Genomic DNA, 13603 nt, shown 5'->3' with positions numbered 1-13603 from the left:
TGCCATAGCTATCAATCTTGGAGAATAAGAATTAGGGAGATTTTCATGCCGATCTAAATTCTTTATGAAAGCTATACACAGATAAACATAAAAAGGGATTTGTTTTTCTAAGGGGGAAAAAAATTCCCCTTAGAAAAACATTACACTGAGTTAATTGGTGATAGATTGCACAAAGTCATAATTGTCACTTAACAATAGGTTAGGTTACCTGTCATAATTATAATCAAAATAAAACCAACAAAAAATTTTCATTGTCCAAAAAACCAGGAAGACTTATTCCAAACGAGCCACATGGTCATTCAGCCGATTGTCCAAATTGGTATGTCCAATTGATATTGGCTGTTTAATAGATTGTCTTTTCCTTGCCAAAATGATATATACAGGACTCCTCAAAAAATTAGGAAAAGTAAAATAAGGGGGCGGGGGACCCCCAAAACAAAATACTCATAGCTTTTTTTCATAGCATTATTCCAGTATCCTATGATATTGACTCCAGCCAAAGCAAAATGACAAAAACAACTTATTAATGAAAACAATTTTGGGATGCTATCAACCACATGTAATGCTTTTGTCTCTTTATAATATACTAGCTATAATACCCGGCGCTGCCTGGGGTTTCTTTAATGAGGTATTTTGGATCACGTGATATCTCCCTCTTTGTTTGAGGAACATGCAAACCGTATTAACCAATATGGCGACTTCTTGCGCGACTCATGAAATAAACAAATCTAGATTTAAAGAGACGTAGAAATGAATATTTTTTTTTTCTCTTTTTTAAGGGGCGCTAAGTAAGTTGATCCCCCTCCAAACTTCAAGTTATCCATCTGCCTGTTTCAGCTTTCAAAAATACTTAATTAAAGCTGTGGAATTTCTTCGATGTAGTTTTTACGGGCCCATAATTAATTTTAAAATATCCAAAACTATATGAATTCATGCAGTTGAATACCAAAAGACAATATACGGATGCATTAATTTCCATGCTTGAGGTGGTGTAAATAAAAAGTTGAAATCTATGTTATTGCATGAATATCCAACTCAAAAGTAGGTCCGGCTAATTACTTCATATTTAATCTCCTGGGCTTTGTACATCTTATCTCTAAGCGAACTCAATATTTCAAAAATCGAGGATTCCATACAATTTTTAAAATTATTGATGTGACAGAAAATCCCGCCAAATTTCCGCATTTCTACAGTAAAATCTGCAATTTTAACACTGATTTCTATGATGATCATCCTTTGCCTCACCCTCAAAGAGATGCTGATAATGATTATGGCGTATATTCAAAAAGTCTCATTACTGGGAGGATTGAAAAAGTGGCAAACCATTACAAAGGCATAAACTATTATACATATAGTAACAGGATTAGAGAAGTGACAAAAACCATTGTAAACACATGTCTGAAACGCATTGCTAGGGAACCACGGTAACCAAAGTAAACGTTCGGAAAGGGATTGTTGAGGCCCAAAAACCATTGTTGCCCTACGGTTTTTTGCCCATTTGGGATATTTACCCTGCTCTGACGAAATTTTAAAGTAGCCTATCCTTTAAGTCAGGTCCCATTTGGTATATATGCAAAATTTGGCGATGATCAATCTAAAATTGTAGATTTGTATAGAGAACATATACACACACAGACAAAAAATCAATTTTATATATATAGATACATTAGGAGTCTTCCAAAGCCCAATCTGCCTCGATGCACAGCAAATTACGAGGACATGTACATTTTTTAAGAATTCTCCTTCAAGACTGTCAAAAGCACAGTGCAAAATGTGTAAATTATGAGGTCCAATGTAAATAAGGGAACCAGGTTTCACTGTACTTTTTAAAAAGGAATATAAAGGGATCTTTTTTTAAAGGGATTTGTTTACATTTTGCTGTTCAATGCCAGCATGATTGTTTTTGACAAATGAAGCACCTTCGTTTCTGGCCTTTTCCAGAGCTTTGTACACATTGTTTATATCTCTGCATGTCCTAAAAATACAGAAGACAACTGAATGCTATTGGTAATATCAGTCACAAAACCTAGAATAAGCTATTGCATCCAACTGCTTTGTAATGCAAACTGTTGTTTCACCTACAAACAAAATGTGCAGTAGAATGATGAATGATAGACCCTAAAGTAAATAAATAAATAAATAAATAAATACAACGCCACAACAGGCAAATTGCCCAACGAGGTGGCTGACTTAAGAACATCATGGATCCCCGAGCCCCTACCTACTACTGCTACACCACACATGCACCCCCCCCCCCGCGGAACCCCCCAACGAATTGGTACATGCGGGAATGTGCGTGTACGTGTAGTGCAACCTGACGTAAAGTTTGTTTCTGTGTAATGCTTGTTATGTGTAGTGCTGTCATCTGCCCCCAGTTTTACTAACTATGAGTGAAGTGTTATGGTTGAATGATTTACCGTTGTAGGACTGTTGCTCTCTGTGGCGAGTCTTTTTAACGGGGAGATCGGCTCGCATTTGCGCCTTGAAGTTGGGAACCACAGAAAACCAACTTCAGCCGACCACCACTGTGGGGTTCGAACCCGGATCCTCGCATCACGAGTCCGGCACTATAACCACTCGACCACCACAGCGGCTCCCAAATCAAATATGTGTCCAAGTTCGTGCAGTGTTGCACCAAGGCTCGATGCATAGCACGCCCAATAAATACAAAATTATTTTTTTCCCATCCAGATAATGTTTTGAGTAGTCGTTAAAAACTTCTAACACAAAATTAATTTTTGAACCCTCAAACTAAACAAAAGAAAAATTAATAAACCATATGGCCCACACACACTCCCAAAAAACCTGAAAAAACGATACAACTTATGCTTTGGCAGAATCATTAATTGCAATCTAATACATTTGTATTATTTAGCAATATTTTGATACGATTCCCTTCTCATTAAAAAAACAAAAAAAAAAACTTGCGTGGATTTTGTTGACAAGATTTGGTAAAAAAATAGGAAAAGTAGGATGAAACTCAGAAAATAAGACATTTTACCAAAAAGTAGGAGCCCCATATACAGTAAAACTCCTTTTAACGTTCACCCCTCAGATGTAGTCACCATAATGATTAAAAACTACCCCTCTTTTACCAATGAATTTTTTAGTCCCCACCGGTGGCTGCAATACAGAGATTTCACTGTATGTCTTTGTGATTTGACGCAATTTCATTGGGGGAGGGACAGGTAACAGGCCCATAAAAAGGGACATTTATCAATTTCAAAATTTAGGAGAGAGAGAAGAAATTTTTAAGAGTCCAGAAGATTCAATAGAAATTTGAGACTTGACAGGTATCAAATGTTTACCATCAATATATGAAAACCACAAATAAAAACAATTAAAATTTGCTCACCTGAGTCTCTGAATATTTGAGCTGACACCCGAGAGTCGATAAATGCCATCAACAACTCCATGCTCCTCGATGAATTCTGTGCAGCACTTCAACACAAGTGGAACTAAAAAAAACATTGTGAGAAAACAATTTAGTGTCTGATGGAAAAAAAAAATGTATAAGACACCAAAAGCTTAAAATTTTAATTTTTTAATGGCTTTTACAGCTATTTGAAAAGATACTCTACAAATGTATTTTTCTTAAAGGAAACAATATCTTTAAAAAACATACTTTTAAGAAACAATATTTTGTTTCAGAAACATTGCGGTTTTAGTGTTCAGTTTTTCCTCTGCGTTTCGAGTGGCTGGCTTTATTTAGTTTAAGAAAAAAATGGCCACTCTCCCAGCTTATATGCAGACCCAGACCACTCAGCACCATGTATGCAATCTGTAGCATTTGCGGAATAATCAGGGATGATTCATGCATCCTCGCCCAGGACACAGCCAATAAAGATCTAGAATACTACGAACACAAATTGGGGTGGATAGGAAAAAGCTAGTGAAGACAAAGAAAGGTAGATCTAGAAAAATCAATGCCAAGACCTGCTGTGATCCAGCCTGCGAATATGATATATATGAAAGCTGCATCCTAATGATTATTCCCAACAGATTTTGACTATCAAATAATCACTGATAATTCAATTAGATGATTTCCAATTCAATTAAAATTAGCAATTCAATCAGCACAACAGGATGCTTTTCCTATCATGGACATTCAGTACATCAATTAATGTGATTTTAATGAATTGTTATACCAGTGTCAATATTTTTATCGATTGAATAAAAAGGTGTTCCAGAGGTACCCATACTTGTACAGGCAATTGCCAATATTGTGGTAAGGTGATGTGGCCTGAGTGCCTCTGGCTCCAAAGTTCATGACCCGATCGAACCACGAAACATTTTAATAATGCTGTACCTTCAAATTCTGCTAACTCCTGCACATACTAATGCTCATAAATGCTCTTGAACATTATTAGTATTTTAGTATTACTTTAGTATTTTAATTTTCAATATGGAGAATGAGAAAAAAAAATGCCAATCAGCCTACTTTCTCTTCCAGTGTTCAGCAAGTGTTCTGCAAGGTCACACCCAAAAACTCTTTCCTTGAGAATGCCACTCTGTTTCAGCTTTCTTCGAGATGGCCGTGACAACAAAAAAGACCTGAAGAAAGCAATTAGCTTCCCATGCTTGCGAAATACTGGAGCGAATAAGACAAAACCTATTTTCAATCATTTTACAAGGAAAGAACACAACAGTAAATATATTGTTCAAAATTATGCACAAAACGCTTGAGGCAAGACGAATGTAATACCTGGTTTGGTAGAGGTGCTAGTTAACTTGAATTCCCGTGGAACTTTATCACCTATAACTTCAACACATTCTGATGGAAAAAACCCAACCTGAAAAAAAATAATAATTTGAACTTCAGACACAAAAGTGGAAGAACATATGGTAATGAAACAAGTAGACTGAGGAACTGTATTTCGGAAAATACACACAGGGAAAAAAAAATGCAGAATATAGCAATACCTCCTGCTAACACAAATAACTTTCATTACAAATTTTTCAGTCAATAAAGAATTTTTTCTCGTGGTTTTTTGCAATCAGGTAACACATGTTTTTATGTATACAAATGCACACCCTCCAACATAAAACAACTATGTTGTGTTAACATGGCATAAACTACTTGCCCTCTAGAATGTAGTCAAGAAGAAAACAGATCGCATGATAGTTGCTCATCTCTCATAACATGACCATCCATTGCAATGATTCCAAAATTAACAACAGAACATCAATTCACAGATGTCTCGGGTGGTTAATACATCTGGTCCTCTCGCCCAAAAGGCCCAGGTTCAATTCTTGGCATAGAAACACGAGTCATACGATTCCTTTTGTGACAGTTAAAATATGCAATAGACCATGGCATTTCAAGATGCCATCTCCTCGTTTTCAAGACTAACTCACTAGTTAATGATGTTTAGTTACACATTTGATGTTCTTCCCTTCTGCCGATGGACAGCGTTAATTTTTCCTTTGTAGGATATTGGGACTTGAATTTCTTGTTGCATCCATCCTTTGAGAAGGTTCGAAATCGCATAAGTGATGGAGACCTGGGTATCTCTAGTGGTTTGGGTTCTGTTGCGTTGAAAGTTGAATTTCACGTCACATAAGGAAGCACTCACAAACCAGACTGGCTGTGTTTGTAAAGTATCATAAAAATATATAATTCTCTCATCTCCCTTTAAACTTTCCTCCAGCCATTTGTGAAGCTGTTCATCTCAGCCTTCTGTGAGCTTTCATGATTTTTTACAGTTCTTCACTGTTTTATAAACCTTCTTAAATTTTCGGCAGCAAAAATAATTACACAACTTTTCATAAAGACTTACAGTTTTTCAACTAACAAATATGATTACAAAATTTAGATGGCTTTTTCTCAGAACAATACATCACGGAAACACTTTTTTGGATATTATGCCAAGAATGAACTTATAAAGAAAAGTCAGAACTCCGAAGACAAGTCATCTGGTCTCTGCTGGGAATCGAATCCAGGTCTTCTTTCAAACCGGGCAAGGGCGGCACCACCATATGCACAACTAGAGAAATAACCCTGGCCTTCTTATATTTCATGCATTGTGGCCAGGGTTTAAGCTACGGTCGTATTTTTCGCAAAATGTGAAAGAAAATCATAGAATGCGAAAAAAGTAGTAGCCACTTTCGCAAAAATGCATACAGGAGGTACGCAAGGAGTAGACATTCAACCATCAATCATTACATTAGCACTGTAGCATTTTGCTAAAGCTCACCCCCCCCCCCATTTTTGTTTTTTTACGAAAAGAATTTTTTATCCAGCTTAAACCCTGATTGTGGCGTACTGAAGTATAGGCATTAGTAGACACTGAAGTATAGGCATTAGTAGACACTGAAGTATAGGCATTAGTAGACACTGAAGTATAGGCATTAGTAGACACTGAAGTATAGGCATTAGTAGACACTGAAGTATAGGCATTAGTAGACACTGAAGTATAGGCATTAGTAGACACTGAAGTATAGGCATTAGTAGACCCTAAACTTCAGCAAATGCCTCCTCTCAGGTGGGATGATGGAGTAGTCAAGGAAAATGTTTATTTCCTTGATGTATTAGGCTGAGGAAAAAGCCGCCCCACCTGAGGACGTCAAGACGAGGCTACTAATGTCTCTACTTCAGCACCGCAAGCCACAGTGCATGAAACAAGGCAGGCAGGGTTGTCTCCAGTGGTCTGGGTTCGATCCCCCGCAGAGAACAGATGAATTTTTTTTCAGAGTACATCTCGGCATAATATCCGGAAAATGTCTAAATTTTTGATACAGAGAAGAATTATCTTCGTGAGCAGAAATGTCACTGCATGTCATTCAATCAGAATACAATTTAAAGCTTAATTTATTGAGTCAAGATAAAACAAAGAGATAAGGATGATGTAAATATAGCTACCTCGAAACCCCTTTTGCCACGCCACCATGTAGACTCATCAGGTGGAGGCATATCAATAACAGATATCATGTCACCCACCTGAAAATAAAATTACAAACAATGGAGTTGATGTGAAAATGAAACATGGACTACATGAGAGCATAACATTAACTTTATGTGAATAACAAAATAAAATGAATATGATAATTGTTTGAATCTATAAAAAGGACTTGTTAAGCTTTAGAACACAAGAGTAAAGATACATATGATACAACTCTGACATCAACTATGATCCTTTAGCTTTACCGAACGGTCTTTTATCATTGCACCACTGAGTCTGGTTCAAGTGACAAGTGTTTACAATGGTGATATTTATTCAGAATACTGCCAATTGTAAAATGAGCTCTGTCATATGTTTTTTCAAATGATAGCACCTAGGTAATACAATGTGATAGCGATACCATTTAACTCATAAATGAAATGTGGGTTGTTTAAACCAAAATGAGCGACCATACACTTGTCAATGCTAAATGTCTTGCCCCATTCATTTGGCCATACTGCAATTCTTTCAAGTTGGTCTGGAGCAACTCCCTATCGCTTTGATTCCTGACTACCCCCCATTATGCACACATTATGTTGTGCATCAACAAGGATTATGCATGCAACATTATACGTAGGACTACAATGATAAGCATTGGCTAATTTTCTGGCTGGACAAAAATAATTTAACAAGCCTAAATTTCACCAATAGGCTAACATTGTAAATATACAATGCAAAAAATACAATACTAGAAAAGTTACAGAATAAAAAATTGTAAAAAAATGTGCTCTTCTCTAAACCAATTTATTCCACTACCAAACTCTTAAACCACCTAGAGGTTTTCCTCTCCAAAAAGAAAAAAAAAAATTTAATTGGTTTTGTAGAACCACAGTCATTATTATACATATGCACATAAGATTATTTAAGAGGAATAAACAGTTTGAATTTGCACTACAAATGTTGTGAAATCCATCATAAGGAAGAAAACATTGTTAATAAATGGACTGTAATAAAATGCTAAAATTAAACGATACATTAGGGACCCATCAGGAACACATGATCTGTAGGCCAATGCGTGCAGTTTAGACTATTGACGTCTAATAATAACACTTTTACATGGCAGGCAGAGACATATTTACGAGGTTCAAAGCTGAATGGGCAGGAATAGGTAGTCAAGAAAATTAGGCTAGAATAGGGAGAAGGTGGGAAAACTTTATGTAGACCAGATAGCAAATTAATGAATGGGTCTCCGATAGCAGATGTCTCCCTCCCTATGCAGCCAGTTGTATTCTTCCAAACAGCAGCTGGCTAACATTCCCTGATCAATCTTTTGAACAACCACAACTATGGTGACTTGGTAGAAAAATATACACAAATCAGTGTTGGGGTTTTGGTCAGGGATATACTGTCCAAAAGTGTCTGAAACTGTTCAAACTCTCCCCCCCCCCCCACAACCCAAATTTCAAAATAGGTTTCCATGTGGAAACCTATAGATTTTCTTCCATGATATCAACATTAAAAAAAATATACTAGCAGAATATAAAAATGCTAATGATGCTAAATCAAAAATCTTTCAAATTTGTCATTTGATTTTAGTGTTTTTAAGTTAATTGTCTCATCAAATTGATGGTTTTAAGCTGGAAATCTGATGGGAAATCAACTCATATAACTGCTAAAATAAAAAATTTAAAGTAGTGATTATTTAATGTTATTTCTATTTCAGATCCTATTTTTCATGTATGATTATGAAGCAGGTAGCGTGTTTAGGACAGTGATCATCCAAAACCAGGGTTGGGTATTTTGCCAGCAAAAAGGTATTTTCACCAGTGGTAAAAACTGGTAAAAATGGTTGCACGAACAAAAACGTTTGACTCAATGTGTATTATATGTAACTGAGACTTGAAACCATTACAACAATCAACTTTATATTGTATTGTGAAGTAATCTGGTGGAAAATACCACAAATAATATATATGCATATGTGATACACAATATATCACAAATAAATAGAGATACAGTTGATGCTCATCATAATGACCCCACATAATAGCAATCATTCCATTACAATGACATGTAGGAAAAGTCCCTAATGTTTTCATATAATTATCCTATATTTTTCCTTTCCAAACAACGACACCCATCATCTAGGACTATCATGGTCCTTATAACAATATACAATTCCTCTGCATTGATTTTTTATTTATTGTGCGAACCTAGACATAAATAAATGAAGAAGTATTGATTTGTTTTATACTTAGCAAAAACCTATTTTTATCAGGCGCTCGTTTTTTACTCTAGTTTTTTCCAGCTGTGGCAAAAACTTACCAATCCTAAAAATTATATAAATCATTTATTTAATTAAACTAAAATTTAAGTTCGAAACTGTTATTTGCCTAATAAATGGAAAAATAAATGCCTTGCATGCATATATGGGTTAGGAATATTTTCCCCATGATTGTTTTTACAGTGGTTTTCTCCACTAATGGCAAAAAATTGCCAACCTTGGTGCAGTAAAATTTTGATATAATGATTGCTCTGAGGATCAAGAAAAAAATATTGTTGTGTAGAGGGATTTATTGTTATATTAAGTATCGTTACAGTGAGGTTTCACTGTACAGTAATACTCTGACTTACACTATCTCGAGTTCCACGATTTCAGAGTTATGTGATTTTCTGTGATAAATTCACATTTCTGAAATTCAAGCATAATCGCAAACACAGATTGTGCCTATATGATAAGACTTCAAGACAGGCCCAGAGGCATTTGGGAGATATGTTTTCCCCACTAAACATAATATGACTGAAGGTGGGATGTAGGATAATATTAAAGACATGGTTTATATGAAATGTAGTGAAATGTTTGTTTGGGGCTGTTTGCATATTGCTCATTTTTCTTTTCGATTTTCATTCATTTGAAGTCAAGGCTTGTCGAATCGGAAAGGCTTGTTTTTTTTGGCATCAAGCATTTTTTTCCAGATAAATTAGATTTGTCCATGGGTCTTACTCTAGACTTGAGGACCTCATGCTAGCAGACAAATTGATATAATTCCCAATAATGTGCTCTCCTCACAGGGCCGCAACTAGATACTTTGTCATTCTGGGCAAGCTGGCATTTTGGCACCCCCTTGTAATGTGGAAGCAGTTAAAGGGTGAATTCAGCGTCCTCTTCTGGTTCAGTGCCTGGGGCACCAGACCCGCCTGCTTCCACTCCACTTGCTGTCGTTTCTTCATACTTTATAATTTTAATTACCATACATAAAAAATTAGGCACCAGCGTGCATTTTCTGGTTGCCATGGCAACCTGAGATTTGGCAATCCCTGATATAAACAGATAATGTTTGCGAACAACAAAGAGATAATTTCCTTGTTTTAACCATTCAAGTCCATGCATCGAAATTGCTTAATAAAAAAATGTGTAAATAAATTTATATAGCATGGTTTCACAATGACAAGGGATTATGTGTTGTTTTATGTAACTGTTGAAATATATATATATATCGAAGAAAATATCAGACGATTTAATGTTGAATCTTCACGCTTTGTGTATATAAAGAATTAAGCTTACAAGAAAAGACTCTTTCTACTCCATCAAAAGTAATGATTACGAAGAGTCGAAAAAAGGATGTTATTTCATCTACGTGAATCTGCATCATTAAAAAAAATTAAACAAAAAAAAAATACTCTACCTCGAGAAGCATATTGACCAAAACAGACACTCACTACAGCATTGATTCACACACGTGTATCAGAGAGAGAGCACATTTGATAAAATGATTCAATATGCTCTGTATACTCCCCCCTTTATATAATAAAGACACATTTCAGATCAATGTAGCAAGGGGATGATGACAACAATAAATTCACCGAGAATCCATTAGAGATGTTTTTTCACCGAAAAGAATCGATAGAGCTGAATTTTTTCTGCATAAAACGTCCAATTAAGCCATGAATAAACACGAAAAAAAAAATATCAAACTGATATGGTTCACGAAAGAGGGAGAGGAAAAAGTTTTTTCCGTACGGATTCCCAGTATCGAAGACGGAAGCCGCAGCTCATTACGGGAAAGAAAAAAAAAAAAAACGCGCTTCACCTAAAAATATCGGATTACGGTGTCTCGAGGGAGGGCAAACAGATGCTTTCTCAGGAGCAATTGCGGTATCCAACGGCAATCCATCAATTAATAAATGCCTTATTTCTCCCAACATCGAATACAGCGTGGATAGTCGTCCTCTTCGAAAGCCCTTTTAACTAGTCCGCCAGCGATTGAAAGAAAAAAAAAAAGGTAAACACTGAAAACATCTGCTACGAACACAACCATGTTGCCGGACATTTAAAAGAATCCACCACGCACACCACTAAATTTTAAAGATTGAGAACTGAAAGAACAAATAATCAATTTCACACTGACCTCGAAATTAAGTTCCGATCAAGGATACACGAGTAGCTGTGTGACACCGAAAGCATGCACATCGTTGCTGCACCCAAAACACTGCTGCCATCATCGCGTAATAATCCACGATATCCAAGTGAAATAATTCTTTTTTTTTAAAAAGAAATATTCGATCACATTTTCACGTCGAAAACGCGTGTGCGATTCGAGATTAGCTATGGGTCATCATTCTCCTTTGATGATGATAGGAACCACGAAACCGTGCGAAAAATATTATAGCAGAAAAAAAAAAAATTAAATTCACGCAAGGTCCGCTTCTCACTCACACACACACAACAACGTAGGACGAGAGAAAGATAACTGGCACTAGAACTTAGGTTGCCGGAAGTTGCTTTGGCGACGAAAAAGATAAATTGCGAAATATGATCTCCAAAACAAAAAACAGCAAATGGCGAAGGGGGGAAAAAAAACCACACTCGATTAGATCAACGAAATTAACAAATAGTAATTATACTAGATAATTCACACAGAGAGATAATATAAATCATCACTTCAGATTTGGAAAGAATTTCGACAAAGCCAAAAAACGCGCCAACGACCCACACGTTACGAAAACGACACGGTCGGAAAACGCCCGAGCCGATAACGCCAAATCTGGCGCGAAAAGTTCGGGGCGAAAAAAATTAGCAAGAAACACTAATATACAACACAAGATATTGCAATATACACAAGTATGGCATATAACAACGACGGGTGTGGGTAAGGAGAACAAGGCGATGAATTGAACAAGTGGCTGTTGTTGTTGTTCCCTTCCACAGGTCCTTTTAGGACGGAAGCCTTTTTTTTTTTTTTTTTGAGGAGGTAGGGGGAAGCGGGATATTCACACGAGTGGCCGAACACAAGCACTTATTTAAACAACTGTGTTTCATTTGTTCGGAACAAGATGGGGAAAAAAAAAATCACTTCACCGTCTTATATAAATGGTCATGGCATTAAAGTAGGAGAGATTTTTTCTCTCCCCTCTCCCCCCCCCCACACTCCCACCGCTGATGAAAACTTGCACAATATCACTACAATGATTTTCTCACAAAGTTGGAGAGAAAAAAAAATTGCTACGAAACGGTTTCTTTCACCAGAGAGAGAGAAACTAATCAGAAAAATCTACAAATATTTGGAAATAGTGAAACCTCGATATAACGATACTCTGTGGACCAAGAAAAAATATCGGTGTAAATGGGACTATCCTTATATCGAGAGGTAGCATTAGGCGCCATCAAATTTATGCTGTTGTTAGCATCTGTTCTGAATTGGCGTCAGGGACGGGCTTAACAACTTTGCGGCCCGGTGCGAAAAACAACTGCTTTACGGCCCTTCGAAATTATTTTTCTCGATCTCCTCCCCCCCCCCCCCCCGCAAATCCCTCCCCACGCCTCTGCCTCAAACAAAAACTACAAAAGCCGCCTAAAAAATAGTTTTTGCCCAGGGTACGAACTTATGAGATGTAGGCTGTGAGTTCGGGTCGTGCCCCCCCCCCCCAGCAATAATGACCGTGCTCCACAGACTTCCAAGTCTACATCCGCTTTTGCCCCGGTCTTGGACGGAATCTTAGTAAACTCTTAGTAATCTCTTGTGTAAACAAAGTATTTTCAATTCGTTTTGTGGTCCCTAAAATTTAGCGGCCCGGTGCGGCTGCACCCTTCGCACCTGCCTAAGTCCGGCCCTGATTGGCGTTGTTGGTTCGGCGATAAATACATTTATTTGCAGCTAAAAAATTCTAATTGATCAGTTGATTTCACCCTTATTATCACCCACGCTTCAAATTCAGTTGTTTCACCCCCTTTAGTTTCCGGCACAACACTTTTGTGTACTACGCAGGAATAAGTTTCACGGCAACCTCATTAACACTTTCTGACAGTAATTAGTGCGAAATACCGATATTACACACCTTTGAAAAAACAAACACAAACTGGCGAGGAATTTAAAAATATATTGAAGGCGATTTTGAGTAAAATATAGAAAATATCGTTGTAGCAGTTTTGAAATATCGTCAAAAAATATCGTTATAGAGATTTTTTATCGTAGTAAAGGATATCGTTGTATCGAGAGGAGTTTACAGGCAAGAGGAGACTATAGGAAATTTCAAGAGATTCGAAAAAATATCGTTGTAGAGGGATTTATCGTTCTAGCGAGGTTTTTCACTGTATTCATAAAAATGTTTAAGAGCGCGGAAATCCACATAAATTATTTTGAAAAAGTTTCGACCGGCTGGGCCATTCCATCGCCCACTTTGGGAAATAGTGCTTTAGACCCAGTGTTTCTCAAAAGGGGCGA

General features: G+C 36.8%; 1 protein-coding gene across 6 annotated transcripts in view; it reads right to left on the bottom strand.

Moving 5' to 3' along the window:
* Positions 1-13603, bottom strand: part of LOC149083691 (uncharacterized) — a 112198-nt gene that overhangs the window by 17714 nt on the left and 80881 nt on the right. For 2 of the 6 annotated variants that reach the window (XM_089234180.1, XM_089234181.1), the window contains exons 7-10: positions 6863-6940; positions 4706-4793; positions 4442-4612; positions 3356-3458 (exon numbers count right to left, since the gene is read on the bottom strand). In XM_089234180.1, the coding sequence (XP_089090306.1) occupies positions 3356-3458; positions 4442-4612; positions 4706-4793; positions 6863-6940 (440 nt within the window). Of the gene's footprint in view, positions 1-3355; positions 3459-4441; positions 4613-4705; positions 4794-6862; positions 6941-11290; positions 11693-13603 lie in introns of those variants that run through there. The other 4 variants (XM_089234182.1, XM_089234183.1, XM_089234184.1 and 1 more) reach the window with 3 other exon arrangements.

This window comes from Pholcus phalangioides, unplaced genomic scaffold, assembly GCF_987345545.1.
Source record: "Pholcus phalangioides strain wild (caught in Gottingen) unplaced genomic scaffold, Ppha-v1.0 ptg000008l_1, whole genome shotgun sequence".
Classification (NCBI taxonomy): Eukaryota; Metazoa; Arthropoda; class Arachnida; order Araneae; family Pholcidae; genus Pholcus; species Pholcus phalangioides.
The sequence above is the reverse complement of the archived record's forward strand: the minus strand, read 5'-3'. Positions and strand labels throughout refer to the sequence as shown.